Consider the following 24,268-nt stretch of genomic DNA (forward strand, 5'->3'; position numbering starts at 1 on the left):
ACCAGAACGCTGTGGTCAGTGCCCGCAGGTGGGGGTGGAGTGAGCCGGAAGTGCTGCGTGGATAGGGGCCCATCTCTCCGCCCCTCGAGGAGCACCCATGGCAGCACGGTGCCTCGGGCGGGCAGGCCCCTGCAGACGGAGCGGGCCTTCCCCAGCCTCGGTCGGTCGGCCGGCCTTTACGGCAGCTTTGCGGCAGCTTTGCGGTGAGGGCTGTTTGCACCATCGGCTTGGAGGGGCTGCTACCTCCTTCGCCCGTCAGCGTCTAGAGCCACCTCCGTGTGCTGAGGAGGTTGTGTGGGGGGCCAGGGAGGGTGGGCAGGTGGCGCAGTCCTGGGTCACCCACAGGGTGGTCCCCTGGGGCCGGGAAGGCACGGTCCAGCAGGGTGGGCCCAGAGGAGGAGGGCCACAGGCACACAGGGAGACGTGGGGCTGGGGGCTGTATCCCTGTGCCGAGTGACACGGCCCCTCCCTCCGGGTGCCATGCGCAGGTTTTTCAGAAACAAAGCAAATGCCCAAGGAGTTTGCAGCAAGGGAGGATAGAGGCAAGAGGCTCAGTGAGCCTGCCTGACGCCACAGCAGGCGCGTGCAGGCTGCTGGGGAGCCTGAGGTGGGAGGTCCGCTCTCGCGGGCAGGAGTCCTGGGCCCGGCAGAGCACCCCCCACACCCCCACCCAGTCGAAATCAAACAGTAGGATTTTGAGCAGCTAGTGACACTTCAGGAAGTAGACACAACCTGACACCTGGCTTTTTCTAGAGCAGTCTGGCTGCAGCCCGGAGAGCAAGCCCTCCCAGATGGCGGAGGCCCAGGATGCCCGCAGAGGGCAAACTCCGGGATGGGTGGGCCTCTTGGGACTACCCGCTAAGCACTGTTAGGGCAATTTGAGACTCACAGTCATTTATCTACGGCTCTCATTTTGTTAAAACTTTATTATGAAAATCCACTTAAACAGGTGAACTACTTTAAGTGACTTTTTCCATTTTAGATTTAAACAGAAGATCTTAAGTTTAGAACCACTTAGAATAGAATCCAAGAGGATGCGAGAGATGGCAAAGCCCTCAAAGCAGGCGGTGTGGGTGCCCCTGGGAGGGAATCTAGAGCCTGCCTTGTGCCCCTCAAATTTGCCCTCCACCTGGGACGTGCGCCCCAACGTGCAAGAGATGCAGAGACCGAGGCTCTGGCTGTGTAGGAAAGCGTCTTGTGTCACAGCTTCAGGCTCCAGCCGACTACTTGCAGAGGAGGCACGCTGCGAGCGCAGCCTTCGAGGTGGCGGGTCACGGGCTGCCTGTAGAGAAAGGGCCTGCTGCTCGCAGTGCATCCCTGCCACCCCACAGCACCTCAGGCGTAGAAGATGAGCTCGGGGATCTGTCCGCCCTGGACCCCGGTCCCGTTGGTGCTGTCGGAAGAGCACTGGAACTGGAAGGTCACCTTCCCACACTGCACCTCGGTCATGCCCTCCTGCCCAAAGTAGCTGAGCTCGCTGCCATCCAGGACGGCGCTGGCGGTGTAGAAGGTGTCCTGCTCCACCTGCACGGGGTGTTCAAACCAGACTGAGAAGGTGCTGCTGGAGCCGTCGGAGACAAACGTGGTCAAGTTCTGCGCCAGGACCACCCCCAGCCGCTTGAGTTCAATCTTCACGCTGTACTCTGCTCTCCCAGAGCTAGAGCCGTACAAGCCCAGCCCCGCAATAAATACTCTCCTGTCCACAGCAAACTGGATGCTGTCGCAGCGCCCGCGGTAGCGCCACTGGTTGCTGCGGTAGGCGGAGGACTGGAAGCGGTGGCACCTCTGCGGGGCGAGGCCCTTCCTCTTGGTCAGGGGGAATTCGAGGAGGGGCTTGTTGGCTGCTGTGTACCACAGGAAGATGTTGTGGGTCTCCTCCAGCGTCAGGATGTCCGACTGGGCGGCGCCGTTGGCAAACTCTTCCAGGGTCATGGTTGGAATTCGGACCAGGTAGAGGGCTGGCCCCAAAACATGCCTCTTGTTGCGCGGGGTGACCGGCAGGCCCTGCCTCTTGCACTCTGCCTCGGCCCAGCTCAGGACTGCCTCGAAGACCACAGCCTCCTTGGTGTTGAGGGCCTCCCGCATCACGATGATCTCCAGCGTCTGCCAGTCAATTTCACAGAAGCCTTCGGACCTCAGGGCCATCTCAGCCTGAGCATCGATGACCTCCCAGCATCGCTGGGTCAGCTCGGGCTCCTCAAACAGCCGGCTCTGGGACAGCAGCACACAGGCGTTTTTGGCTTCCAGGCTCGTCTCCAGGAAGTTTACACAGGCTTTTGCTAACGCGGGGACAATGTACTTCTTGGCGGCATACAGAGTGGCCAGCACCGTGTCAGCTTCCAGGTCAATCTCGTCACTGTACATGTACCTAGGCAGGACGGGGCCAAGTCACAGGCCGCGTGGGGCACGCCACGCACCCAGGGCCTGGGAGAGGAGCCCTCCATCCTTGTGGACTTCAGGAGGCTGCAGACAGCTGGCTGGCGGAACCAGGCAGCGAGGAACCGCCCCATCCTTGCACCCTAAGGAGGCTGACTTACTTTAACAAGATGAGAAAAGCTGTAGGTTCCACGTCAGGGATGTGGATTTCTGACTTGACTTCTGCCAGGTCCCCGTAAAACATGGCATAAAAGACAGAGCTACCCACGGCCAAGACATACTGTGGATGAGAGAGAGATCTGCCCTGAGCCCTGGGCCCTCCCTGCCCCCAGCGTCTGCCACACCCGGGAAGAGGACCGTCCATACTCGGGAGGCGACTGGTCGCCTTTGGGAGCTCAAAGGGCCAAGTCTCTACCAACCTTGTGGGCAGGCACCCTCCGGGCCGCGCCCGGGGGCCCCACGACGAAGTGCACGTCGGCCATGAGCTCGTTGTTGAACATCAGCGCGTTCCTGCAAAGGGCAGAGGCACAGGACACGGCTCGGGGCTCGGGTCGGCGCGGGGCGCGGGCAGGGGCGGGGGCGCAGGCCCGGGCTCACCTCTCGCGCAGGGTCGGGTGGAAGGACTGCCAGTTGGGGCTCTCCAAGTTGTTGTTGTCGAGTGCGGGCGGCGCGGGCGCAGGCGGTGGCAGGGCGGGCAGCGGGGCGCTGGGTCGTCCCTTCCTGCCCGCGGCGGCGGCGGCGGCGTTGCTGTTGGCGATGTCCGTGGCGGTGGCGGTCGCGGCTGCGGCGCCGGCGGGCGCGTAGAGCTCCGCGGCCATCTTCGCGGGCAGGGCGGCCTCCGCGCGCGGGGGCGGCGCGCCGTGCGCCCTCGCGCCGCGCCGGGGCCTCGGGGGCGGCTCTGCGAGCACCAGGAGCGCGGTGAGGCACTGCGCCACCCGGCCCTGCAGGCAGGCCAGGGGCAGCAGCATGGGGCCGTGGCGGCCCTGCGCGCGGGGGGCCGGCCTGCCCGGGGCGGCGGGCGCTGCTCCCTCGCGCCGCCCCGCCCGCCGGCCGGAGCCTCCAGCCCGCCCGCACCGCCGCGGCGCCCGCGCGTCACGGCGCGGCGCGGCCCCGCCCCGCGCGGTCGACGTGCTCGCCTGTGGCTCCGCCCTGTGCCTGGTTGTGCCCGGCGCGGCCGACGTGCTCACCCGAGGCCCCGCCCCCTTTCCGGCCTCTCCTCGCCCCGCCCCGCCCCGCCCCGCCCCGCCCCGCCCCGCCCCGCCCCGCCCCGCCCCGCCCCGCCCCGCGCGGCAGCTTGCTGGAATCCGGCCGCGGAGATGTGGGAGGGACCGTGTGGGCGCGGGCCCGCGGCGGGGCGGCGGGCGGCGGCTTTGCTGATCTTGATGTGGTCCGAGCTCTGCGCGGGACCCCGACGTAGGGGCTGCCCCTCTTCGAGGCCCACCCTGCAGCCTGCGCGCCTGTGCTGTCCGGAGTCCGCGGGACTGTTAGGGGCGGAAGGGACGGGATGAACTCCCGGAGAGACGACCCCCTGGGCGGCCGTCCTAACTAACAGGTGAGGTGCTGTCTCACGGTGGGCTTGAGTCCCTCACGGGCAGTGATGTGGAGCACCGCGTCAGGTGCGTGTTGGTCACCTCTGTGTCTCTGGAGAGAAGTCTCTTGGACTCCTTTGCCTCTTTTTGAATCGGATTGGTTTTGTCACTGCTGAGATTTAGGCGTTCTCTACATATTCGGGAGATTTATCCCTTACCGGATGCATGATTTGCAAATACTTCCTCCCATTTTGTAGGTGGCATTTTTCACTCTGTTGACTGAAACAGTTTCCTTTGCTGCCCAGAGGGTTTTAAGTTTGGTATAGCCCCATTTGTCTGTTTTTGCTTTTGTTGCCTGTGCTTTTGGTGTCTGTTCAAGAAGTCATGCACGTTCCAATGTCATGCTCTTCCGCTACGTTTTCTCCTAGGAGTTTTACAGTTTCATGTCCTACGGTTAGGTCTTTAATTCATTTGGAGTTGATTTTTGTATATGATGTGTGAGATAAGGTTCCGTCTTTTTTCTCTTGTATGTGGGTGTCCAGTTTTCCCAGCACCATTTGTTGAAGACGTTATCCTGTCCACATTGTGTAGTCTTGGCACCCTTATCAGAGGTCATGTGATCATGCATGTGTGAGTTTGTTTGAGCTCTATTCTGTTCCATTGGTCTATATATCTGTCTTTGTACCAGCACCATAGTGTTTTTGGTTTTATCTTCTAAAATTCTTTTCCTGGTGAAAGTAATTTATTTATATATTTATTTTCTTTATTGCTCCTTTTTTCTTGTATTAATTTTTTTTCTTAAGATGGAGGTTTTTAACCTTTTTTTAATGTTTCATTTGGCTTTAGAAGTAATATTTCCATTTCCCCTTTTTTAGCCCTCTTTGCAACACTCATATCATCATTTTTAATTAGCTTTTTTAAAAGTATAGTTATTTACAATATCATGTTAGTTTCAGGTGTACAGCATCGTGATTCAATTATATATAGATACATGTGGGTGTATATATATATATTTTGTATATATATATATATATATATATATATATATATATACATGTGTGTGTACTTTTTCAGATGCTTTTCCCTTATAAGCTGTTACCAGATATTGAGTATAGTTCCCTATACTTTATAGTAGGTCCTTACTGGTTATCTATTTTATATATAATGGTGTATATGTGTTAATCCCCACCTCCTAATTGATCCATCCCCCACCCCTTCCCCTTTGGTAACCATAAGTTTTCTATGGCTGTGAGTCTCTGTTTTGTAAATAAGTTGGTTTGTATCTCTCTCTTTTTTTTTTAATATTCCACATATAAGCAATATCATATGGTATTTGTCTTTCTCTGGTTTACTTCACTTAGTGTGATAATCTCTACGTCCATCCATGTTGCTGCAAGTGTCATTATTTCCTTGTCTTAAAAAAAATTTTTGGCTGCATTGGGTCTTCATTGCTGCGCACGGGCTCTCTAGCTAGGGGTTTCTCATTGTGGTGGCTTCTCCTTGAGGAGCACGGACTCTAGGCTCATGGGCTTCAGTAGTTGCATCATGTGGGCTCAGTAGTTGTGGCGCACGGGCTTAGTTGTTCCGTGGCATATGGGATCTTCCCGGACCAGAGATCGAACCCATGTCCCCTGCGTTGGCAGGTGGATTCTTAACCACTGTGCCACGGGGGAAGTCCCTCCTTTTTTATGGCTGAGTGATATTCCATGGTGTATGTGTACCACATCTTCATCCACTCTCTCAGTGGACATCTTGGCTACTGTGAATAGTGCTGCTGTGAACGTCGAGGTGCATGTATCTTTTCCTGATATATGCACAGGATTGTGATTGTTGGGTCATACAGTAACTCTATTTTTAGTTTTTTAAGGACCCTCCATACTGTTCTCCATAGTGGCTGTACCAATTTACATTCCCACCAACAGGGTAGGAGGGCTCCCTTTTCTCTACACCCTCTCCAGCATTTATTATTTGTAAATTTTTTTTTGTTGATGGCCATTCTGACTATTATGAGGTGGTACCTCGTTGGAGTTTTGATTTTCATTTCTATAATAATTAGTGATGTTGAGCAGTTTCTCATGTGCCGGTAGGCCATCTGTATGTCGTCTTTGGAGAAATGTCTATTTAAGTCTTCTTTTTTGCCTGTTTTAAATACTTCACTTTGTTAGTTTTTTATTTAACTACTTAGTTCATTATTTTGTCTTTACCTAAGCACTTAAGTCTATTAAGTTACCTAGAAAATTGTTCTTTAATTTCCTAATAGTTTGTCTGGAGGTGAGAGGGCTGTGTAGTGTACCCTTGTCTTGCTGATTTTTAGTTTTCTTGCCTTTGAGGTCAAAGGGCACATCCTGTGATATTTCTGTTCTCTGGGATGTAGGGAGGGTTTCTTTGTTCTTTAATACACGGTCAATTTTCATAACTGTTCCACAGACTTTGGAAAAGAATGATTACTTTTTGTAAGGTACTGACTTTAAAACATATTTGTTAAATTGAGCCTATGGTGATGGCATCCAGTTCCCCATTTGGTCTTTTTTTTCCCCAAGCCAGTCTGTCAAATTTGAGAAAATTGTGTTAAAAATCTCATATCAAGTGTGGAAATTTCTGTTTCCAACACTTTTTGCTTTATTTAATGCTTTCTCTTTCCCCGTATGTCTACAGATTTGTGAGTGTCCTGTCTTCTTGAAGATTATCTTGTCCTCCTTCCGTCATCAGTGTCCCCTCAGTGCCCCTGCCCTGAGTCCCGTTGCCGCCCCCTCACAGCTGCCCTTTTCCTCCTGGTGACCTGCTTCATGGGTCCCAGCATAGCCTTTTGATCTTCACCTTTTTGCATTATTTTTAAGTGTCTCTTGTAAACACCATATCCTGGTTTTAGCGTTTTGTGCAAGCTGATTAGGGAATTTAACGTACATTGTGTGATCTATACTTGTGGTTTGTTATTTTCTCCTAGTTTTTTTTTTTTTTTTTTTCTTCTCCCTACTTTAAATGTCCCAGTCCATTCCACATCTATCCCAGACTGCTGGCATGTTTGCCTTGAAATTTTTACCAGTACTAGTTTTCTATTTCAAGAACTAATCAGCGTCAAAGTTCAGCCAAATCAGGATGAGATCCTTTAATGCGCTTTTAATTTAATCCCCAGATCTGATGGGTTTTGTTTTATTGTAAATAATTAGAAACCGTAGCAATTATATTTTTAAAATATGTTTTCTCCCAATAATATCTTTTTAAGCAACCAAATAACCCCCCCAAACCCCAAACCAACCCAAAACAAAACACCCACAGTGGAAGTAGGTGTAGCTCCAGACTGCCTAGGCTCAGCTGACTCTGCCCCATCATGGCCACCTTGTCGTCTCTGAAAGGGGGTTAAGTGGTAGTAGCTGCCTGTTGTTAACCTAAAACAGCCAGTTGCGTTACCAGCAACATGAATTTACTCGGGAGAGGCAGGGGAATTGCAGTTCGGAACCCGCAAGCTACGGCAAACCACAGGCAAGTCCTGCAACAATGGAGAGGAGCCTTCCTTTATTGGGGGGGGGGGGAGTTGGGCGGGGCTGCTTTGAAGGTTTTCCAGTCTCCATTGGAGGAAAATGAGAGTTGAGGGTGTGGCGGTTTCTCATTGGCTGGGCTGTTGCTGGGCCGGGAGAAAATCTTCTTCCTCTTCCCAGGGCAGCGCACCAGCTTCTTCCTGCCCAGAGACGCAAAGCAAGCTGGGAAGGAGGGCCTGGTGTGGGAGCGCCCCCTTCAGGGCTTCCCGCCTCCGTTTTACGCGAGGTTGCCCTTATTAATTTCCACACTGTGTTGGCTGGACTGAGCTGGGTGGCTGTTGGGGTCCGGCTGGCATTAAAGCAACCAAGAGGCACTGCTCCCTACGCCACCACAGCCTCCTCCATCAGTGCAGGGGAGTATCCGCCTGAATCCACGCAGTCCCGGGCGACCCAGGCTGCTTCAGGGGCAGCTGCCAATCTCTGTGGCCTCAGAAACCTTCCCTGGGTCCTTTATGTGAGCCAAGGCTGGCAGGGGTGGAAGAGGTGCTCGTAGGATCTGTGGGGCTTCCAGGGACCAGAGCTCAGTCATGAATACCCTATAGCTGTACGGAGAGGCCAGGAGAAGTGGGCAGGCTGGGGCCCAGAAGGTCGGTGCTGGGTGTTGGCAAACAGCTGGGGTCTCTGACCCACCTGCTTGTGCTGCTGTTGGGGGTGTCAGAGATGAGCTGACCAGTTCCCTTCCCTCCTGTGCCTCCCAGGGTCTTCCCGATCTGCCCTTCATCCTCCTCTGTCTGCCTGTACACACCTGCTTCCGGGCCAGCCTGTCCCCTCCTGGACCCCCCTCCTCGGGCCTCCGCCACAGCCCCCTGAGCACAGCCTTCCTGGATGATCTTGTCCAAGGGAGGTCTCGCCCTGCTATTCTCGGTCATAGAGCTCTGAAGGGTTCCTTCAGTTGCCTATGGCAATCCAGATGCTTAGCTGAATTGAGTACATTACTTGGTGGTTTTTGCTCACTCTGTGAAGCTTCTAGCCCAAAGCTGCGTGAGGGAGTGCTGGTAAGGAGGGAGAGGGTGTGTGTGCAGGCGTCTCCGGTCCCTCCTGAGCCGGGCTGACACTCCCTTAGTGAGAGAGGTGTTCATCTGAAGAGGTGCACGTGCCCGTAGGCAGGAGGGCAGGCGATGTAAGTCGGCATATTACCCAAGAGCACGTGCAGAAAATACGTGCGTAAAAAATTGGCTGACTCTCAGCAGTCCACGAAATGCCAAGTGAAGCAGCGGGGTTTTGTGTGTGCGTCTGCAGGAGCGTGTGCGACGTGTACGCAGGCTTGGGGCCCCCATGTCACGTGGCAGGGCACGCACGTCCTGCCCACCGGCTCCACTCTGGGTGCAGCAACCGCCCGGCCGCAGTGTCTACAGCTGCTCCAGGAGGCGGCGCGTCCAGGAGGGGGGCTCGTGTCAGAGGAAAGGGGCCCTGGGGAGCCTGTGCGGTGGAAGGACTGGTGAGGGTGGCCGGGGTGGGGGGCGCGGGGAGCACGTGTCGCACCAGGTGGGTTTCCGTGTGCTGCCAGATGTGGAGCACACGCACCGCGGGGCCTCCTGGCACTGCACACTCCTGTTCCAGGGCGCGTACGGCTGGCTGAGGTGCATGTCTTCCGCAGACCCCTGCCTGTACATCCCGCGCTTCGCCCACCTGCTGGAGTTTGGTGACAAGAACCACGAGGTGTCCATGACGGCCCTGAGGCTCCTGCAGAGGATGAAGAGGGACTGGATGCACACGGGCCGGCGCCCTTCGGGCCTCTGTGGGGCAGGTAAGGTGGCCTTCGAGTCACGCTGGCTGGGCCCCGCTGCCAGCACGCAGGTGCTTTCTGTCCTGACCCTTCGGCAGGATGAGCCGGTAGGTAGTGGGTTGTCTCCAGAGCTGCCTGCTCGCCTCCCTTGCCCAGTCCGAACCCAGCCCTCAAGGACTTCCGCCTGCTCCCTGTTGGCCTCCCCTCTGTCTTGGGGAACAGGCAGGACCCTCAGAGGCCAAGGGGACTGCCAAGCTTCCTGGCCTTGACCCCAGGCTTGAATGTTGAGGTGCAGCCGTGCTGAGTCATTGCTGCAGAGGGCACCCCGGGCTTCCGGGCTAGCTCCCCGTTCCCCAAAGGACAGTTGTCTCGTCTCCCCTCCAGGTGGCAGCAGCCCACAGGCGGCCCTCCTGCTCTGTTGCTGACACTCCCTGGACCTGGAGCTCCTCCCCAGGAGGGCCGTTACTCTTCCTCTTAGCCTCTTACCTTGCCCCACAAGGTCGAGTCCACTCCTTTCCAGAGCGCTCAGCAACCAGGAGGATCAGTGCTTCCTGAGATGCGTTTTCCATCTCCAAGCCTGACTCCCGAGTGTGCAGTCCAGAATCTGGGCCTCTCCTAGGGTCCAGCCAGTTGTGGTCACCAGCACAGCTCACCTGGGCCCACTCCCTCTCTCCCCGATTCCTGGCTTGTCCATCACCAGCCAGTGTTTCCCATACAGGTCACCTCACAGTTCACTCGTTTGCTTTGAGAGGTTACACACAGTTCTCAAAAAGTGTATTTTAAGTTTTCTTGCGTTTAAGAAAGGAATGTGTGAATGCAGTACTCCTTACGTTTTTAAAAATTATTGTATAATTGCCTGCAAAGCAGTTGGTGGATCTTAGGTATTCTGACAGTTGTGCAGACCGTGCAGCACCGCCCACAGTAAGGTGAGGAGGACGGTGTCGCCCCAGGGGCTCCCAGAGCACCCTCTGGCGCTGTTGTTCCAGCTGGTCGCACTGTGGGGTCATCAGCCCTCTGCGCACAGCATCGGTCCTGTTTTTGGCGGGAGCATCCTGTTTCTGAATTCCCCATTGCATTCCTTTCCAGCACTTCTGGTTGCAGCCAGGATGCACGATTTCCGGAGAACCGTCAAAGAGGTCATCAGCGTGGTCAAGGTGTGCGAATCCACGCTGCGCAAGAGGTGGGTCACTCTTACCGCAGCCGGGGGCTTGGCCAGGCTTCCCTGCACAGCGTCTCAGGCTGTCCAAGTGGTGGCCCCTTTCTTCCACCCTGTATTGAGGCGGACAGTGGTTTGTAAAGTCACCCTGACTCACAGGTCAGGAAACAGGTACTGAGAGTGGCCTTGCCTGTGTCCTGGCTGGTGCAGCCTGAGTGACCGGTCTCCCTGGGGGAAGCCAGGCTCAAGCAGAGGGTCACTGTGTCCCTGTAACGGAGTGGTCGGGCGAGCCCCTGCTTTGGGTACCGTCTTCACAGGGTCATTACGGCAGCTCCAGCGGGAGCTCCACGTAGACTGTGACGAGAGAGTCACCAGCTGAGAGTCGCTGGCACAGCCGTCAGCACAGGGTATTTACCCTGAGTCTGGAGCTCTTGATGACTGTCTTTCAACTGAGATCATATCCTATGGCAGTTTTCAAAGGCAGAGGGAATTTATTTTGCTTATTTGAGCTCTGGTTCTCTTAAGAAATTTTTCTGTTGAACATTTTGAAGATTATATAAAATGTAGGAAATGGACAAGAATTAATTATGGCCGGGCACACTGCGGTGCAGGAGCCTTTCCTGCCTGGGACTGGTGGCTCGGCCTCCTTCCTTCTGGGGCCTTCTTGAGTCTACCTGTGGGAGCAATGAGGGTGCCATGCCTTTTTCTCCCAGGGGCCCAAGCTATCGGCAGGATAGAGTAGGGGCTGAGAGGCTGCCAGAGAGCCCCCGGGCCTGTGCTCACAGCTGTGTGTGGCAGGGTGCTGGGCCTGGGAACCAGCGCCCCTGAGGGACTGTTTTGTAAACGGGGTGCTGGTTTTTTAAAAATTTGTTTTATTTATTTTTTGGCCGCATTGGATCTTTGCTGCACGTGGGCTTTCTCTAGTTGCTGCAAACGGGGGCTACTCTTCATTGCGGTGCGCAGGCTTCTCATCGCGGTGGCTTCTCGTTGCGGGGCACAGGCCCTAGGCGTGTGGGCTTCAGTAGTTGTGCCACGCGGGCTCAGTAGTCGTGGCTCGCGGGCTTAGCGGCTCTGCCGCATGTGGGATCTTTCCAGACCAGGGCTCGAACCTGTGTCCCCTGCATTGGCAGGTGGATTCCCAACCCCTTTGCCAGCAGGGAAGCCCTGCTGGTTTGAGCACTGTTTTCGGGCACCAGGTTCCCTTTCAAGCGTCTGTTTCAGGCTCACGGAGTTTGAAGATACCCCCACCAGTCAGCTGACCGTGGACGAGTTCATGAAGGTCGACCTGGAAGAGGAGTGCGACCCCCCGTCCTACACAGCTGGGCAGAGGAAGCTGCGGATGAAGCAGGTGGGCCCCCGCACGCCGGGCCTGGCTGCCCCACCCGTTTCCTGCTCTTCCTTCACAACAGTGGCTTAGCTACGAGGACTGAAGGGGGGGCGGGGTGCCGAGCCCAGCTGGGGGCCAGGGTGGGCCACGCTGAGCACAGTCCCTCCTGGGCCCCGAGCCATCTCATCTGCTGTTGGGGCCTCCCCAGACCCCGCTCAGGGCATCCATCCCGTACAGTTTCTGGGGCAAAGCCACCTCCCTGAGGGCCCTGGCGCTCATGTCTCCGAGTCCCTCTCGTCAGGCTGGGGACCTGCATTGGGGTCAAGAGGCCTCAGGGTACTGGCAGGCACCGCTCTTGCTCCTTTCACTAAATGCATTTGTCCTTTTCCTTTTCAGCTGGAACAAGTCCTGTCAAAACAGCTGGAGGAAGTGGAAGGTAACCAGCCCATCTTAATGTACGGGTGCTTCACGTCCTTACAGGAACGGATTGTGTGCTTGCTTTTTTATTTTAGAACATTTTAAAAATTTATTTATTTATTTGTTTGTTTGGTTCTGCTGGGTCTTCGTTGTGGTAGACAGGTTCCTTAGTTGTGGCTCATGGGCTCCTTAGTTGCAGCTCACGGGCTTCTTAGTCACGGCTCACGGGCTTCTTAGTTGCGGCATGTGAACTCTTAGTTGCGGCACGCATGTGGGATCTAGTTCCCTGACCAGGGATCGAACCCGGCCCCCCTGCACTGGGAGTGCAGAGTCTTAGCCACTGGACCACCAGGGAAGTCCCCTGTGCTTACTTTTTGCTGTTAATTTATTGCTTCAGGTGAAATATCCAGCTACCAGGACGCAATTGAGATTGAACTAGAAAACAGCCGGCCAAAGGCAAAGGGGGCCCTTGCCAGCCTGACAAAAGATGGTGAGTCCAGCCCGTCTCCTCACCCGCTGGCTCAGTTCACCCGTGTCCGGCACCTGCCCCACCGCCGAGCTTCGCTGCCCCTCCTGCCGCCCCCACCGTGGCCGTGCACCCTGTCTCTTGGCTCCACCCCTGCCCCAGGCCTCCACGCGCCGAGCGGGGCGTCAGCTGCTCCCAGGACACCCCGAGCCACCATGTCCCCAGCAGCTCCGGGGCGGCCGAGTCTTCCAGACCAGTCTCCTGTCCCCGTTGCCCTCAGGGTACTCACTCATTGGCAGACGCTGCCTGTGGGAAAGAGCTCGCCCTGCGCCCGTGGCCACGGCCCACACAGCCCTCCCCGCTGCCGCCTCTCCCCGCGTCCCATTGCAGCTCTTGCGCACCCCCATTTCTGGTCTGGGGCCTCGCGAAGCTGCCGTGAGCCCCCTCGGACAGATCTCTTTGTGCATGTGTGGTTTTCATTTCTCCCACGTTGCCTCCCTTGCCGTGCTCCGGGGACACCCCGGCTGGTTCGGGGCGCCCCCTCCGCTCACGCTGTGCGGGTTTGCGGCCGGCGCCCTCCCGCCCCGCTCTGGCTCACAGGACAGGGACGGGTGCTGAGTAAGCGTCGCTTCCATCCGTCATCCAGTCTGGAAGGCGAGCACCTGCTCACCGCCTCTTCCCTGGGGTTTTGTAGCTGCTCTGGTTCACCTTCTCGTCCGATCTTTAGAGTCAGCCTGGCCGCTGCCTGCCCCAGCGCAGCTCTCCACTCTGTCGATCGCCTGGAGCATGTTGGCGCCATCCTCCCCGAGAGCGAGAGCGGGGTGTCTCCCTCCCGGGGGTTTTCTTCCGAGTCTGAGGCCTTGGGTCCCAGCTGCACTGCCTTCCCTATTGCTGCCATAGGTGGCGTCCGCAGCTGCTGTGTTTGTGGAAGATACAGATTTTTAGGTGCTGCTTTTGTGCTCTTGAATGTTAGGGATTCTGTTACTGGTTTTAGTACTTGTCAGTTCATCATCGGATTATTCAAGTAATTGGTGAGTTAGGTCGTCTGTAAATAGTGGAATTTCACTGCCCTTCACGATTTTTAGGCCTCTGCTTTCTTGCTCTTGCCTAGTCCGTTGCTTGACCCATAAAGACCGTGCTGAGTCTTGCCTGTGACAACGGGCACGTCATCCGGCTTCCGCGCAAGACCTCTGTGTTGCCCGGGACACGCACTACACGCTTTGGGCTGAAATACCACGTTGTCCTATAAAGGAAACACCCACTGCTGTTTTCACCGAGCCGTCCCATCTCAGCCGTCGGGGAGTGTTTCTGATGTCTGCAGGGTCTGCGGAGAGGACACAGGGTTTTCTTGGGTCAATGAATGTGATCCGTCATTTCCATAGTGTCCCGTGGTTCTGGGAAGCCCTTGCCTGGCCAGACGGTGAACCTCTCTGTTCTCAGGCTGCCACGGCGTCCCACCCAGGCAGGATTTGAACAAACTTGTATCTTATGATACTTGGACTTTATTGTTTCTCTGGTGGTTTTCATTTTTATCCTTTCTTATTCTGCATAGTTTGTTTCTGTGTTTGTTTTGTTTTTTCTGTTTTTTTTTAACCAAGCTAGGTTGTTGATTTCCCATTCAACCAGATCTTTTTTTTTTTTTTTTCTTTCAACCAGATCTTGCACTGATTTATGACCCCTGCTGCTTCCTGTACACTGTCGGTGATTTCCACTTCCCTCTGCTCTGTCCTCCTCACAGCTTCTCTCCTTGTTCTAAACTGAGGCCCCTGCCTGGCGGGTTTCCGATGGCGCAGGCGTGCAGGGCAGGGCCCGGGCGTCGTTTGCGCGGTGATCCGCTGTCCTGGCGTCAGACGCTTCGCGCCGCTTGCAGTCGCAGAGTATATTTGTCTCTGGTGCTAAGAGTCAAGTGAGGGAGTTAAGAGTTGGGGCGGGGGCTTTTGTTTTCTGATTTTGTTGTTAACTTCCACATTTACTGCGTTGTGACCGGGTGTGCTGCTGGCGCTGTCCCTCCCTTGTGCCATCAACTCTTGTGGCCACAGGTCCGCTGGTTGGACACGCCAGTGTTGCTTGAGAGGAGGCCCCCTCTGCTCCCGTCCAGCTGGGCTGGGTTCTGTGTCTGTCGGGGCATCTCACTGGTCACATCTTCAGTTTTGAGGTCCTCTTGCAGACAGAGGTGGCCGCCGTGTTCTAGCTGAGGCTGGCTTGTTTTTGGTGCCTGGCGTCCTCCGCAGCCTGGGGGCACGCCTGGTGGTCTCTGCTCTGCCTGCCCCACCTGTTCGTCCGTGTCCTCCTCTTCTAGACGGCAGAGAATTGGGCTCTGCTTTCTGATCCAGCCTGAGAGCTTCTTCTCTTTCAACAGTGGAAGCGAGCTCTTTTCTGTCTGCCTATGGGCTTTTTTGCTTGGTGCTCTCTGGACCTTGGGAAGGTCTGGATTTTGTCCCAGTGGTTTCCTTCACATGGTTTCTTCAGCCCTCTGTTTCTCGGGCAGCACCTGTTTGCACCTGCCCAGCCGTGGCGAGGACACGGGCGCGCTCTCCCGCCGGTGCCCGGCTGCCAGTGGCTGCCGTCACGCTTACCGGGCACCGTGGAGGGGCCGCTCGTCTCCTGCTCCAGTTCCAGCTTTTCACATGCCTCCCTTCTGGGGAGACCGTCGGGGGCATGTCCTCCTCCACACCCCTGCCCGTTGGGTATCTGGACCACTTCCACGTTTCATCCGTTGTCTCAAGAAGGAAGGGCCAGGCCCGGCCCGCCTTGGCCGTGGTTCGCTCCTTGGATCCACTGCCTCCTCGTGAACAGCCCCTGAGCCTCCAGCCCCGGCGAGGAAGCCGCAGCTCCTGCGTCCCCTCCTCTGCAGCGAGGACGGAGGCTGGGCTGGAGGAGGGCTGGAGGAGGCCGTGGGCCGCGGACGCAGCACGAGTCCTTGCCCCCGGAGGACGTGTCGCATGCGTACTGGGCTCTGGGCCCTGGGGCCCCACGGTGGACAGAGCGGACCGGCCGACGTCCTCCCCCTGCCGTGGCCCTCCTGTGGGATGTCTGGTGACACACACGGTAATGGCGTGGGCTCCAGGCAGGGGCCATGCGCGCGGTTGGGGGTGTGTGTTCCAGGCCCAGGGCCCGGCGAGTGCCCACCCCGGTGTGCAGCTGCCTCCTGTCGCTGGAAGTTAGTCATGTTGCGTACATACGTAGGATCAGGTAGTGTGTACCCTGTTTCCCCTCTGGCTTTCTCACTTGGTGTAGTTGCTCTGAACCGTCCGTCGCTAGATCAGCCTTCTTTGTGGAGTAGTGGTCCCCGAGTGCACCCAGTCCTGGGTGAAGGACCCTGGGATTATTATTTCCAGTCTTGGACTGTTGCACGCAACCGGCTGTGAACATGCGTGTAACTGTCTTTGTTTTGTGTTTTTTTAAATATTTATTTATTTATTTATTTTTGGCTGCATTGTGTCTTCGTTGCTGCACACGGGCTTTCTCTCGTTGCAACGAGTGGGGGCTACTCTTCGTCATGGTGCGCGGGCTTCTCTTGCTGCAAAGTGAGGGCTCGGTAGTTGTGGCTCGCGGGCTCTAGAGCACAGGCTCAGTAGTTGTAGCCCACGGGCTTCATTGCTCCGCGGCATGTGGGATCTTCCCGGACCAGGGCTTGAACCCGTGTCCCCTGCATTGGCAGGCGGATTCTTAACCATTGTGCCACCGGGGAAGTCCATCGTGTAACTGTCTCTATTTCCTTTTCCCTTGGGTGAATGCTGAGGAGTGGAATCGCTGGATCAGGGGGAGAAGTGTTTAAGTCTTTCAGAAAGCATCTGTTTTCCAACGTGGTGGCACCGGGAGTGTGGCGTCCCTCCCTCCGTGCCCCTCGCACTGGTGTGGCTGTGCGAGGGGGCGGGGCATGCAGGCTTGCAGGTCCTTCGTGACAGCATGACGCGTGCCTGTTTGCCACCCATGTCGCCATTGCTGGAGTCTCTGTTCAAACCTTTTGCCCGTTTTTTATTGGGTTGTGTGTTTCCAGAGTTATTTACATGTTCTAGAGACAAGTGCTTTGTCAGATGTGTGATTTGCAGGTAAGTCTGCAGCTTGTTTTTTTGTCTTAACAGTGTCTTTCAAAGGTAGAGTTCTCAATTTGGATGAAATCCGACTTATCAGTGCTTTATTGATTCTGCTTTCAGCGTCGTGTGTAAGAAGTTTTTGTTTAATTCACAGTCACCTATCTTCCCATCATTTCTCTGAAACGTTTATAGTTTTAGCTGTTAGGTTCACATCTGATCCATTTTGAGTTAATCTTTGCATCACGTGTGAGGTGTGGGCTGAGGCCCGTTCATGGGCGGGTGGGTGTTGGGCGCCCTTGGGACAAGGCGCATCTTTTGGAATAAGTGCCTTTTGCAGCTGGGCGGAAATGCTCCTCTTCACCAAGCGGGCTCTCTGGCTTCCTGCCTGGTTAACAGGTGGTGTGTGAAATTGTGTTCCTAGGCTCTGTTGAGGACACCACATCCAGCTTATTTGGCGAGGAGGATGCCGAGGATGAAGAGCTAGAGGCCGCTGCCAGCCACCTGAACAAGGACTTTTACCAGGAGCTCCTTGGTGGGGGCCTCTCCGGCAGCACGGAGGCGGCAGGAGGCCCTGAGGGAGGTGGTGGGCCCCCCGCCCTGGAGTCCCTGCTCGGCCCTCTGCCCACTGCGGCCAGTCTGGGCATCTCGGACTCCATCCGAGAGTGTATCTCCTCCCAGAGCCGGGACCCCAGTGAGTGCACAGGGACTGGGGAAGCAGGGGTGATGGAGAGACGGTGGGGGGCTCCTCTGGGCGGGTGGGGTTTCCAGGCCTGGGTCGTCCCCCATTGCCTATGGGAGTTGGAGGTGCTGCTTCTGAGGGGCCTCCTAGAAGGGTGGGCTTGGGAGGGGCGCTGCCAGCTCTGCCGCAGGCTGTGTGAGCAGTCAGTGACCCCAGCTGTGCTGACGCCCGAATGCCGCAGGGCTTGTCAGCATCTCCGGGACCCTCCTCCTCTGACCAGAGCCCTCAGTTTGGTCGGGCTGTGGCTGGAGGCTCCTTCCTGCCCCTGTGCAGCTTGGGAGGCCTCAGTGCAGAGGTCATATGCTACAGAGGGGCCATGGGGACGGACTGGCATCCCCTGCCCGCGCCTCTGCATCTAACCTGGTGGGAAAGTGTCGGCCAAAGGTGGCATCTTCATTGGTCGGACGGATGTCACTTGCTGGGCTCCAGTGCCTGCAGTGCTGGGGTGCCTGCGCAGGGGCCCAGCTGTTCCTCCCCCGGGGGGGCCTGGCATGCAGGCAGCTCCAGGAGGGTGGCGGGTTTGGTCTTGTTGCACTTTCACCGTAAGGTGGGCCCTGCCTCCTCTTCTCTGGGCACCAAGGGCTTGGCCTCTGTGTGCAAGGAGCCTCTGTGAGAGGGATGCTGCTCAGATGTTCCTCCCGTGCCCTGTGGCTTGGCGTGGCGATGGGTGGTCATGCGCCTACCCTGGTGGCAGTGGTGGTCTAGAGGGGAGAGGGATGTGACACAGACCCAGCCCATCAGTTAGGTACATGTGGGTTGTACCCCAAAGGGAGCTGCCACATGAGTGGAACCCGGGGCAGGTCCCACAGCGCAGAGCAGAGGGCATGTGCAAAGGCCCTGAGGCAGCTGGGGGGCACTGCGACCCGGACAGGAAGAGGCCAAGCTGGCTGGAGCTGAGAGAGCACGGGGAGCGAGGCTGACCGCAGAGGGGCGCGGGGGTGTGCCCGAGCGCCCAGCCTCAGCCGCGGAGCGGCAACGTGACAGGAGAGCATCCCCGGTTCCCGTCGGGTTGGAAGCAGCAGGACGGGGCAGAGAACCGTCGGATGACGAGGGGCGGCCCACAGGAGGGGCAGCCTAGGTTTCTGGGCCACGCATGTTGTGCTGTTGACCAGCTGGGGCCGGAGGGTGGTGGCCAACAGGTTTTGGGGGTGTCCTGAGCATGGTCACAGAAGGCTCCCCGAGGCCCCGTCTCCTGGGCTTGTTGATCTGAAAAGCTTTCTGTACAGGAGAGTGTGAGGACTGGGAGGTCTTCCAAGTTAGCATTGTGCTTCTTCCATGAGGCGCTGGGATGTAAGCCTCGCCCCCTCCGTGCCCTGCGCTCGCAGGGATGGGGCTGGGACCGGCTGGCGGTCGGGAGGAAGCAGGTGCTAGACGCCCTTGGCCGCACCCCTGAGTCTTGAGATGGCCCAGGTGATGTATGCGTTCGTTTAACTGGGCGTTGACCCTAAATGCCAGGCTGTGCTTCCCTCTAGAAGATGCTTCCGGGGACGGTGAGCTAGACCTCAGCGGCATTGATGACCTCGAGATCGACAGAGTAAGCGCCGTGAGCTCTCAGTGGCCTTCGCAGGGGGTGCTTGTTGGGGTCCTTGGGGTGCCAGGCTGCGCCCCATTGGGAAGCTCCTGTGGGCTGGGGGCACAGCTCCATATCCCCCTGGGCCTGCCGTCGTTGGAACAGGCTCTTAGCAGTTTGTCCGGCAATGCTTATTCTCTGGCAGGCGGGAAGCCTTTCCCTTGATATGTCACCAGTCACCTTGTACCTGAGGCCACCTGCGTGTTCTTAAGTTGGCGTCTTGAGCCCTTACCTCAGTTCCTTCTCCGAGACCCATGTCCCGTCCCTGTGCTCTGGCTGGCCTGGCTCCCGTGCCGCGGGGGACTGCAAACTGCCAAGAGCCCAGGGGCGTTTGCTGCGGGGTTGGTTCGTGGATGCGGCCCTCGGCCGGCCTGGGAAGGGTGGAGGACGCCGAGGTGTTAGCCGGGTCTCCACGCAACGTTCCCTCTTGTGTCGGAGGCCTGCTTCCTGACCAATGTGTGTGCAGGGGAGCGCGTTGGCAGAGCTGAGCTCTGGGCGCGCTCTCTGATTGTGACGCTGTGCTCTGCCCCAGTACATCCTGAACGAGGCCGAAGCCCGCGTGAAGGCCGAGCTGTGGATGCGGGAGAACGCTGAGTACCTGCGGGAGCAGAGGGGTGAGTGCCTGCCCCCGGCGCCCTGGGACGTGGGCCTGGCGGAACCCCGCCCTCCCAGGCGCCCTGGGGCACCAGCCTTGCTGACCCTGCTCCTTGACCTTTCAGAGAAAGAAGCGAGAATCGCGAAGGAGAGGGAGCTTGGCATCTACAAGGAGCACAAGGTAGGGCGTGGCCTCTTCCTCAGGGACCTGAGAGCTCCCGGCCGCCCACCCTGCACTGTGCTGGCCTCCCACTGGCTGACGCCCAGCCAGCCCCGCCCCCGCCCTACGACCTGGGAAAGCCCGCCTGGGGCCCAGCCTGGCTGGGGCTCTGCACGGTGGGCTGTGGGCAGATTGCAGCTGCCCAGCGGCCCCTCCAGCGCTGGACTGCCCGGGTGCCCCACTCTCCAGGGAGAGTAAGACTCCCCAGCCGACCCTGATGGCTTGAGCCCCACTGCCACGTCCTGAGTGGCACCTGGCAGGTTCATAGGACCGAGAGCTACAGGAGGCGTAATGTTGTGTTTCCATTGAGCCCAAGAAGTCCTGCAAGCGGCGGGAGCCGATTCAGGCGAGCACGGCCGGGGAGGCCATCGAGAAGATGCTGGAACAGAAGAAGATCTCCAGCAAGATCAACTACAGCGTGCTCCGGGGCCTCGACAGCAAGGGCGGGGCCGGCCCGCGCCGGGAGCATGCCCGGCCCCAGGAGACGGCTGGCGCCAGGAGGCTGTCTCGGCGGAAAGCGCCCGCCAGCACGAGCGGGGCTGATCCCGTGGCCAGCGTGCGGAAAAGGTACCGTGCCAGGCGGGCCGGGTTCCCCACGTGTGTGCTAGGAACCAGTGTCGGTGTCCAGCGTGGCCCCCGCTGCCCTGGCCAGGAGCTGAGCAGGGCTTCAGCCCTGGAAGGGGTCCTGCCGCATCGGGGTCTGTTCTGTTTGAAGAGACTTGTGGGCCGGGCCCACTCTCCACCCCAGGGGTCCGTTCTCCCGGGAGGGCCCTCCGACGTGCTCTGCGAACTGCCTGCCCGTCCCCATCCCCCTGCTCTCTCCGCCAACGGAGAGCAAACCGCTGATGGGGCAAGTGGGGAAGGGTGGGGAAGACACGAGCGTGACCACAGGGCCCTCCTGATGGCGGCTGGTGGGGCCACCCACCCCCCTGCGGAGCCAGGTCCCGGCAGCTCTGCGGCGCCCGAGAGCCCCTGCCACAGCCGAGGCTGGTCTGCGTGCCTGCAGCCTGGTCCCCCGGCTGTGCTCGCGGGGGGATTCCAGAGGGGAGGGCCCTGTGGCGCTGCGCTCCCGCCACCCCACCCCCTCTCCTCTGTCGCTGCCGTTTTCTAGTCCTGGCTCATCGGAGAAGTAAAGATGTTCTGGTTTGCGTTTCTGTTCTCTAAAATGGGAGTAAGCATTTTCCGCAGTTTTTGCGACACTTCTTCTGTAACTTGGTGACCCCGGTCCCTTGTTCCTTGAGTCCCCACGCCCCCAAGCCCCCAAGCGCCCAGTGCAGCCTGTCAGTGTCCGGACAGCTGGTCCTGGTCCTGTTGGGTGGCCCTGTGCTCCCTTCTGATGTCAGGCACAAGAGCGCCTGCTGTGGGAGGCCCGCCCCCTGCTCCCCTGGAGCCTGGGAAGCCCCCCCGCCTGGACACGGTGTGGTCGCCACATGTGCTCCCGGATCGTGGCGGGCAGCCTCGTCCTGCTCAGCCTGCCCTTTGGCGAGGGAGCGCCTCACCCCCGAGCTCCGCATCCCCTGCTGCCATCACCGTGCGTGGGGGTGACGGGGGCTGCTCTCCCAGAGCTCAGGTTCAGCCTGTGTTTGTCAGTGGAAGATGCCGTGGCCGAGCCCCGTTGCACGGCCCGGCTGTTCCCTCGCGGACATAGTGTTCGCCGTCCGGCTGTGAGCAGTTTGGCGGCTGGTGCCCGCGGTGCATTTGCAGAAGTGGAGGGGCAGCGGCCCTGTGGGGCAGCCACGGATCCTCCAGGCCAGCGGCTGGCTGGGGCCGTGGGCTGAAGGGAGGAGGAGCGTGTCCCCAAGTGCCAGCAGACCCGGCTGCCCGCAGGACCGTGCGTGGACAGCTGCCGGGCGCGCTTTGAGAGGAGGGCCCGAGACCCAGACCCACCTCCTGCCGGCCCTCACGTCAGCAGCCACGCTCACCCCATCCGCCGACAGCACGTTCTCCCAGCCAGGCTGGCCTTCAGTCAGTAGGAGCGTGCCACCAGCTCCCGTCTTCTGGGTTCTGGGGACTCTGGACTTCTCTGCCGGGCCTCGGGTTGTTGCGGCTGTGGCTGCAAGCTCACGTCTCCCCAGGTGACAGGTGGGGACCCGGAGAGCCGTCCGTGTGGGAGGGGCTTCCTCTGAGCTTGGGCACAGCCTTGCGTGAGCCGCCGCCTTGTCCCCTCCGGGCTGCAGCCCCAGACCGTGTAGAGCGAGGGCTTCCTGTGAGACCCCGGAGCCACTGCTTCTGAGGCCCTCACGGGGCGGGCTGCCCAGACCTGGCCTGACGGGCCAGACCCCCGCCGTCAGGTGTCCGCTGTCGGAGGCTGTTACAGGGTCCATTCCCCGTGTGCCCAGCGTTCATTGGCATGTCATGGCAGGGCTGGGCCAGATAGCCAGGAGGGTCCAGGGTGGCGGGCTGTGTGGGGCTGGGGCCGCCGTGGGTGCCGGTCGATCACCTGCGCCCCCTCCCTACCCCCGCACATCTTCTTTCAAGCTGTGCTCTGGAGGGAAGCAGCTGCAGTGTGGGCTCTGCCCCTGCCCTGGCCACCCTGCACAGGTCTGGTGGGGGGCTCCCTGGGTCTGGATGGCTCCCGCGGCCAGGGCTGGGAGGAGGACCCGCCTCATCTCCCGTGGGAGTCCCGCTGTCGCCCTTGCGCAGGTCAGCAGCATCCGGGGAGCCTTGGTGTGCGCCCCCGGCCCCTTACAGTGGATTTTGTGTAGAAAGCGCCTTGTGTTTTGTGTTTGGAGGGTCCGAGGGAAGGAGAACAAGCCCATTGGGAGGGGTGCTGTTAGCAGAAGTGGGTGCCCGGTGCTGTGGGCCTGGTGGGGTGAAGGGGGCAACCAAGGCTCTCGGGCTGGTGGGGGAGGGGAGGGGAGGGGGGGGCTTGGGTCTTAGAACGTGCCTCCCCCCTCCTCCTCTTCCAGCAACAGGGGAAACTCAGGGTGGACCCGTGGGAGGACCGAACGGGGGTCTCCCACAGCAGCTGCTGCCCTCAGCCGCCACATGTTCTGGAAGTATGGGGGGGCGGGCAGGGGGCAGATGGCCCAGGACCGCTTCCGAAAACAGCTGGCCTGGGGGGCCTGGGGGGCCTGGGTGGCAGGGTGGCGTGATTCTAGTTTTTATCCTTCATGGAGTATTGACGAATACACGGGGGTTCTGTCCAGAGGGACGTTCTGTCGCCCTGCAGAGTGGCTTCGATGAAATTTGAATTTGCTGCCAACATTTAAAAAGAAGCTTTCATACAGAAATCCAGATTTCCGGCTGCTTCTGGCTCCCCGTGCCCCCATCCCCAGCACCCTGGCCCTGCCCTGCCCTGGCTGTGGGCGCAGTGCTCACCCAGGCCCCGGGGGAAGAATCTTGTGTGTGCCATGTCTGTCGGGTAGACGTCAAGAGACCCAGAGGGCGGCGCCCTCACCCAGCCACCTGCCCAGCCGGTGGGGTCGGGAGAAGGACAATGCAGGGACTGGGGCGGGGCGGGGCGGGGCTTCCAGGCCTGGGTGGAGGAGGTGCCAGGACAGCACTCAGGGCCCAGGCGCAGCCACTGGGTGGACGAGACCCAGTCAGGGCGGTGCCACGGGAGCCTCAGTAGACCGTCGTCCTTTACGTCTGGCCCGATGCCACTGTCAGAGAACGGGCCTTCCAGTGGGGCCCGTGTCCTCGTGGCCGATGGTGCAGCCTGGCCTGAGGCCACGGTGCTGTGCTCTCTTCCAGGTTGAGGCCGATGGTGTTGACGCAGCCAGCTAAGAAGGTGGCGGTGGGAGAGGTGCGTTGTGTGGACATAGCCGGGGGACAGGGATCCTTGGGAAACAGCAGATGCCCGGCGCCGCGTCTGTGAGCAGCGTGTCAGGGCGGGGGTGCCAGCACCGCTGCTCCGGCCGTCCCAGCCCAGCCAGAGGGAGGCCTGAGGCCCAGGGGCGCCCGGGGCCTGAAAGCCTGAGCCCCCCAGTGTGTGCCAGCCCACAGCCATCGCAGCCCTCCGTGTGGGAAGCCAGGCCCAGGTCCCAGGGTCCAGCGTGGTCAGCGGCCTTCCCTCTTCCCTTGTCTTGGGGTTCAAGGGTCTTATTGTTGGGGTCCTGGTCTGGCCTAGGAAACGAAAGGGAGAAGCAGGGAGGCAGGGCCCCTGAGGGGTCTCAGGGCAGCTGTGGGGGCAGGCTCGGGGGATCAGGTGCCCTCGCTGGCCACTCGTGAAGGGTGGGGCCTACCCCCCGCCCCAGAGAGCACTCGTCGGCGGTGGCCTGGGAGCCGTGCTCTGTCCCCAGCTCAGCCCCTCGCCAGCAGGCCTTGCTCCCGGGTCCCGCCTCCCTGGAAGCCGAGCCCGTCGGGCCCACGCCAGCGGTCGTGGTGGAGAGTGGGCCTGTGTCGTACCACCCAGAGGAGGACGCAGACGAGGAGGACCCCGATGAGGAGGATGGGGAGCCCTGTGTCAGCGCCCTGCAGATGATGGGCGGCAACGGTGAGGGGCCTCCACAAGCGGGCGGGGCGGGGCGGGGGCTTCCGGAGAAAGAGGCACAAACCCCTGACTGCGCCTTGGAAGGGAATTTGAACTGGCGGCTTACGATCGGCCGTGTTGGTTTTGAGGCCTGGGCTGCT

General features: G+C 59.0%; 2 protein-coding genes across 13 annotated transcripts in view; one reads left to right on the forward strand and one right to left on the reverse strand.

The window, feature by feature from the left end:
• The window catches only part of BRF1 (BRF1 RNA polymerase III transcription initiation factor subunit), a 75,465-nt gene that overhangs the window by 45,169 nt on the left and 6,028 nt on the right, over positions 1–24,268 (forward strand). For 2 of the 12 annotated variants that reach the window (XM_059058852.2, XM_067027614.1), the window contains 12 exons: positions 9,039–9,188; positions 10,254–10,347; positions 11,545–11,671; positions 12,047–12,086; positions 12,465–12,557; positions 16,992–17,261; positions 18,782–18,843; positions 19,412–19,493; positions 19,599–19,654; positions 20,004–20,260; positions 23,390–23,441; positions 23,957–24,131. In XM_059058852.2, the coding sequence (XP_058914835.1) occupies positions 9,039–9,188; positions 10,254–10,347; positions 11,545–11,671; positions 12,047–12,086; positions 12,465–12,557; positions 16,992–17,261; positions 18,782–18,843; positions 19,412–19,493; positions 19,599–19,654; positions 20,004–20,260; positions 23,390–23,441; positions 23,957–24,131 (1,458 nt within the window). Of the gene's footprint in view, positions 1–3,650; positions 3,929–9,001; positions 9,189–10,253; positions 10,348–11,544; positions 11,672–12,046; positions 12,087–12,464; positions 12,558–16,991; positions 17,262–18,781; positions 18,844–19,411; positions 19,494–19,598; positions 19,655–20,003; positions 20,261–23,389; positions 23,442–23,937; positions 24,132–24,268 lie in introns of those variants that run through there. The other 10 variants (XM_059058851.2, XM_067027611.1, XM_067027615.1 and 7 more) reach the window with 9 other exon arrangements.
• BTBD6 (BTB domain containing 6) lies at positions 909–3,383 on the reverse strand. Its single transcript, XM_059058853.2, has 4 exons — positions 2,974–3,383; positions 2,796–2,886; positions 2,538–2,656; positions 909–2,368 (listed from the first exon to the last, which is right to left on the reverse strand). Exons 1-4 carry the CDS (start codon positions 3,342–3,344, stop codon positions 1,336–1,338), a joined length of 1,614 nt encoding a protein of 537 aa, XP_058914836.1. The 5' UTR covers positions 3,345–3,383; the 3' UTR covers positions 909–1,335.

Source organism: Kogia breviceps, chromosome 3 (genome assembly GCF_026419965.1).
Source record: "Kogia breviceps isolate mKogBre1 chromosome 3, mKogBre1 haplotype 1, whole genome shotgun sequence".
Taxonomy (NCBI): domain Eukaryota; kingdom Metazoa; phylum Chordata; class Mammalia; order Artiodactyla; family Physeteridae; genus Kogia; species Kogia breviceps.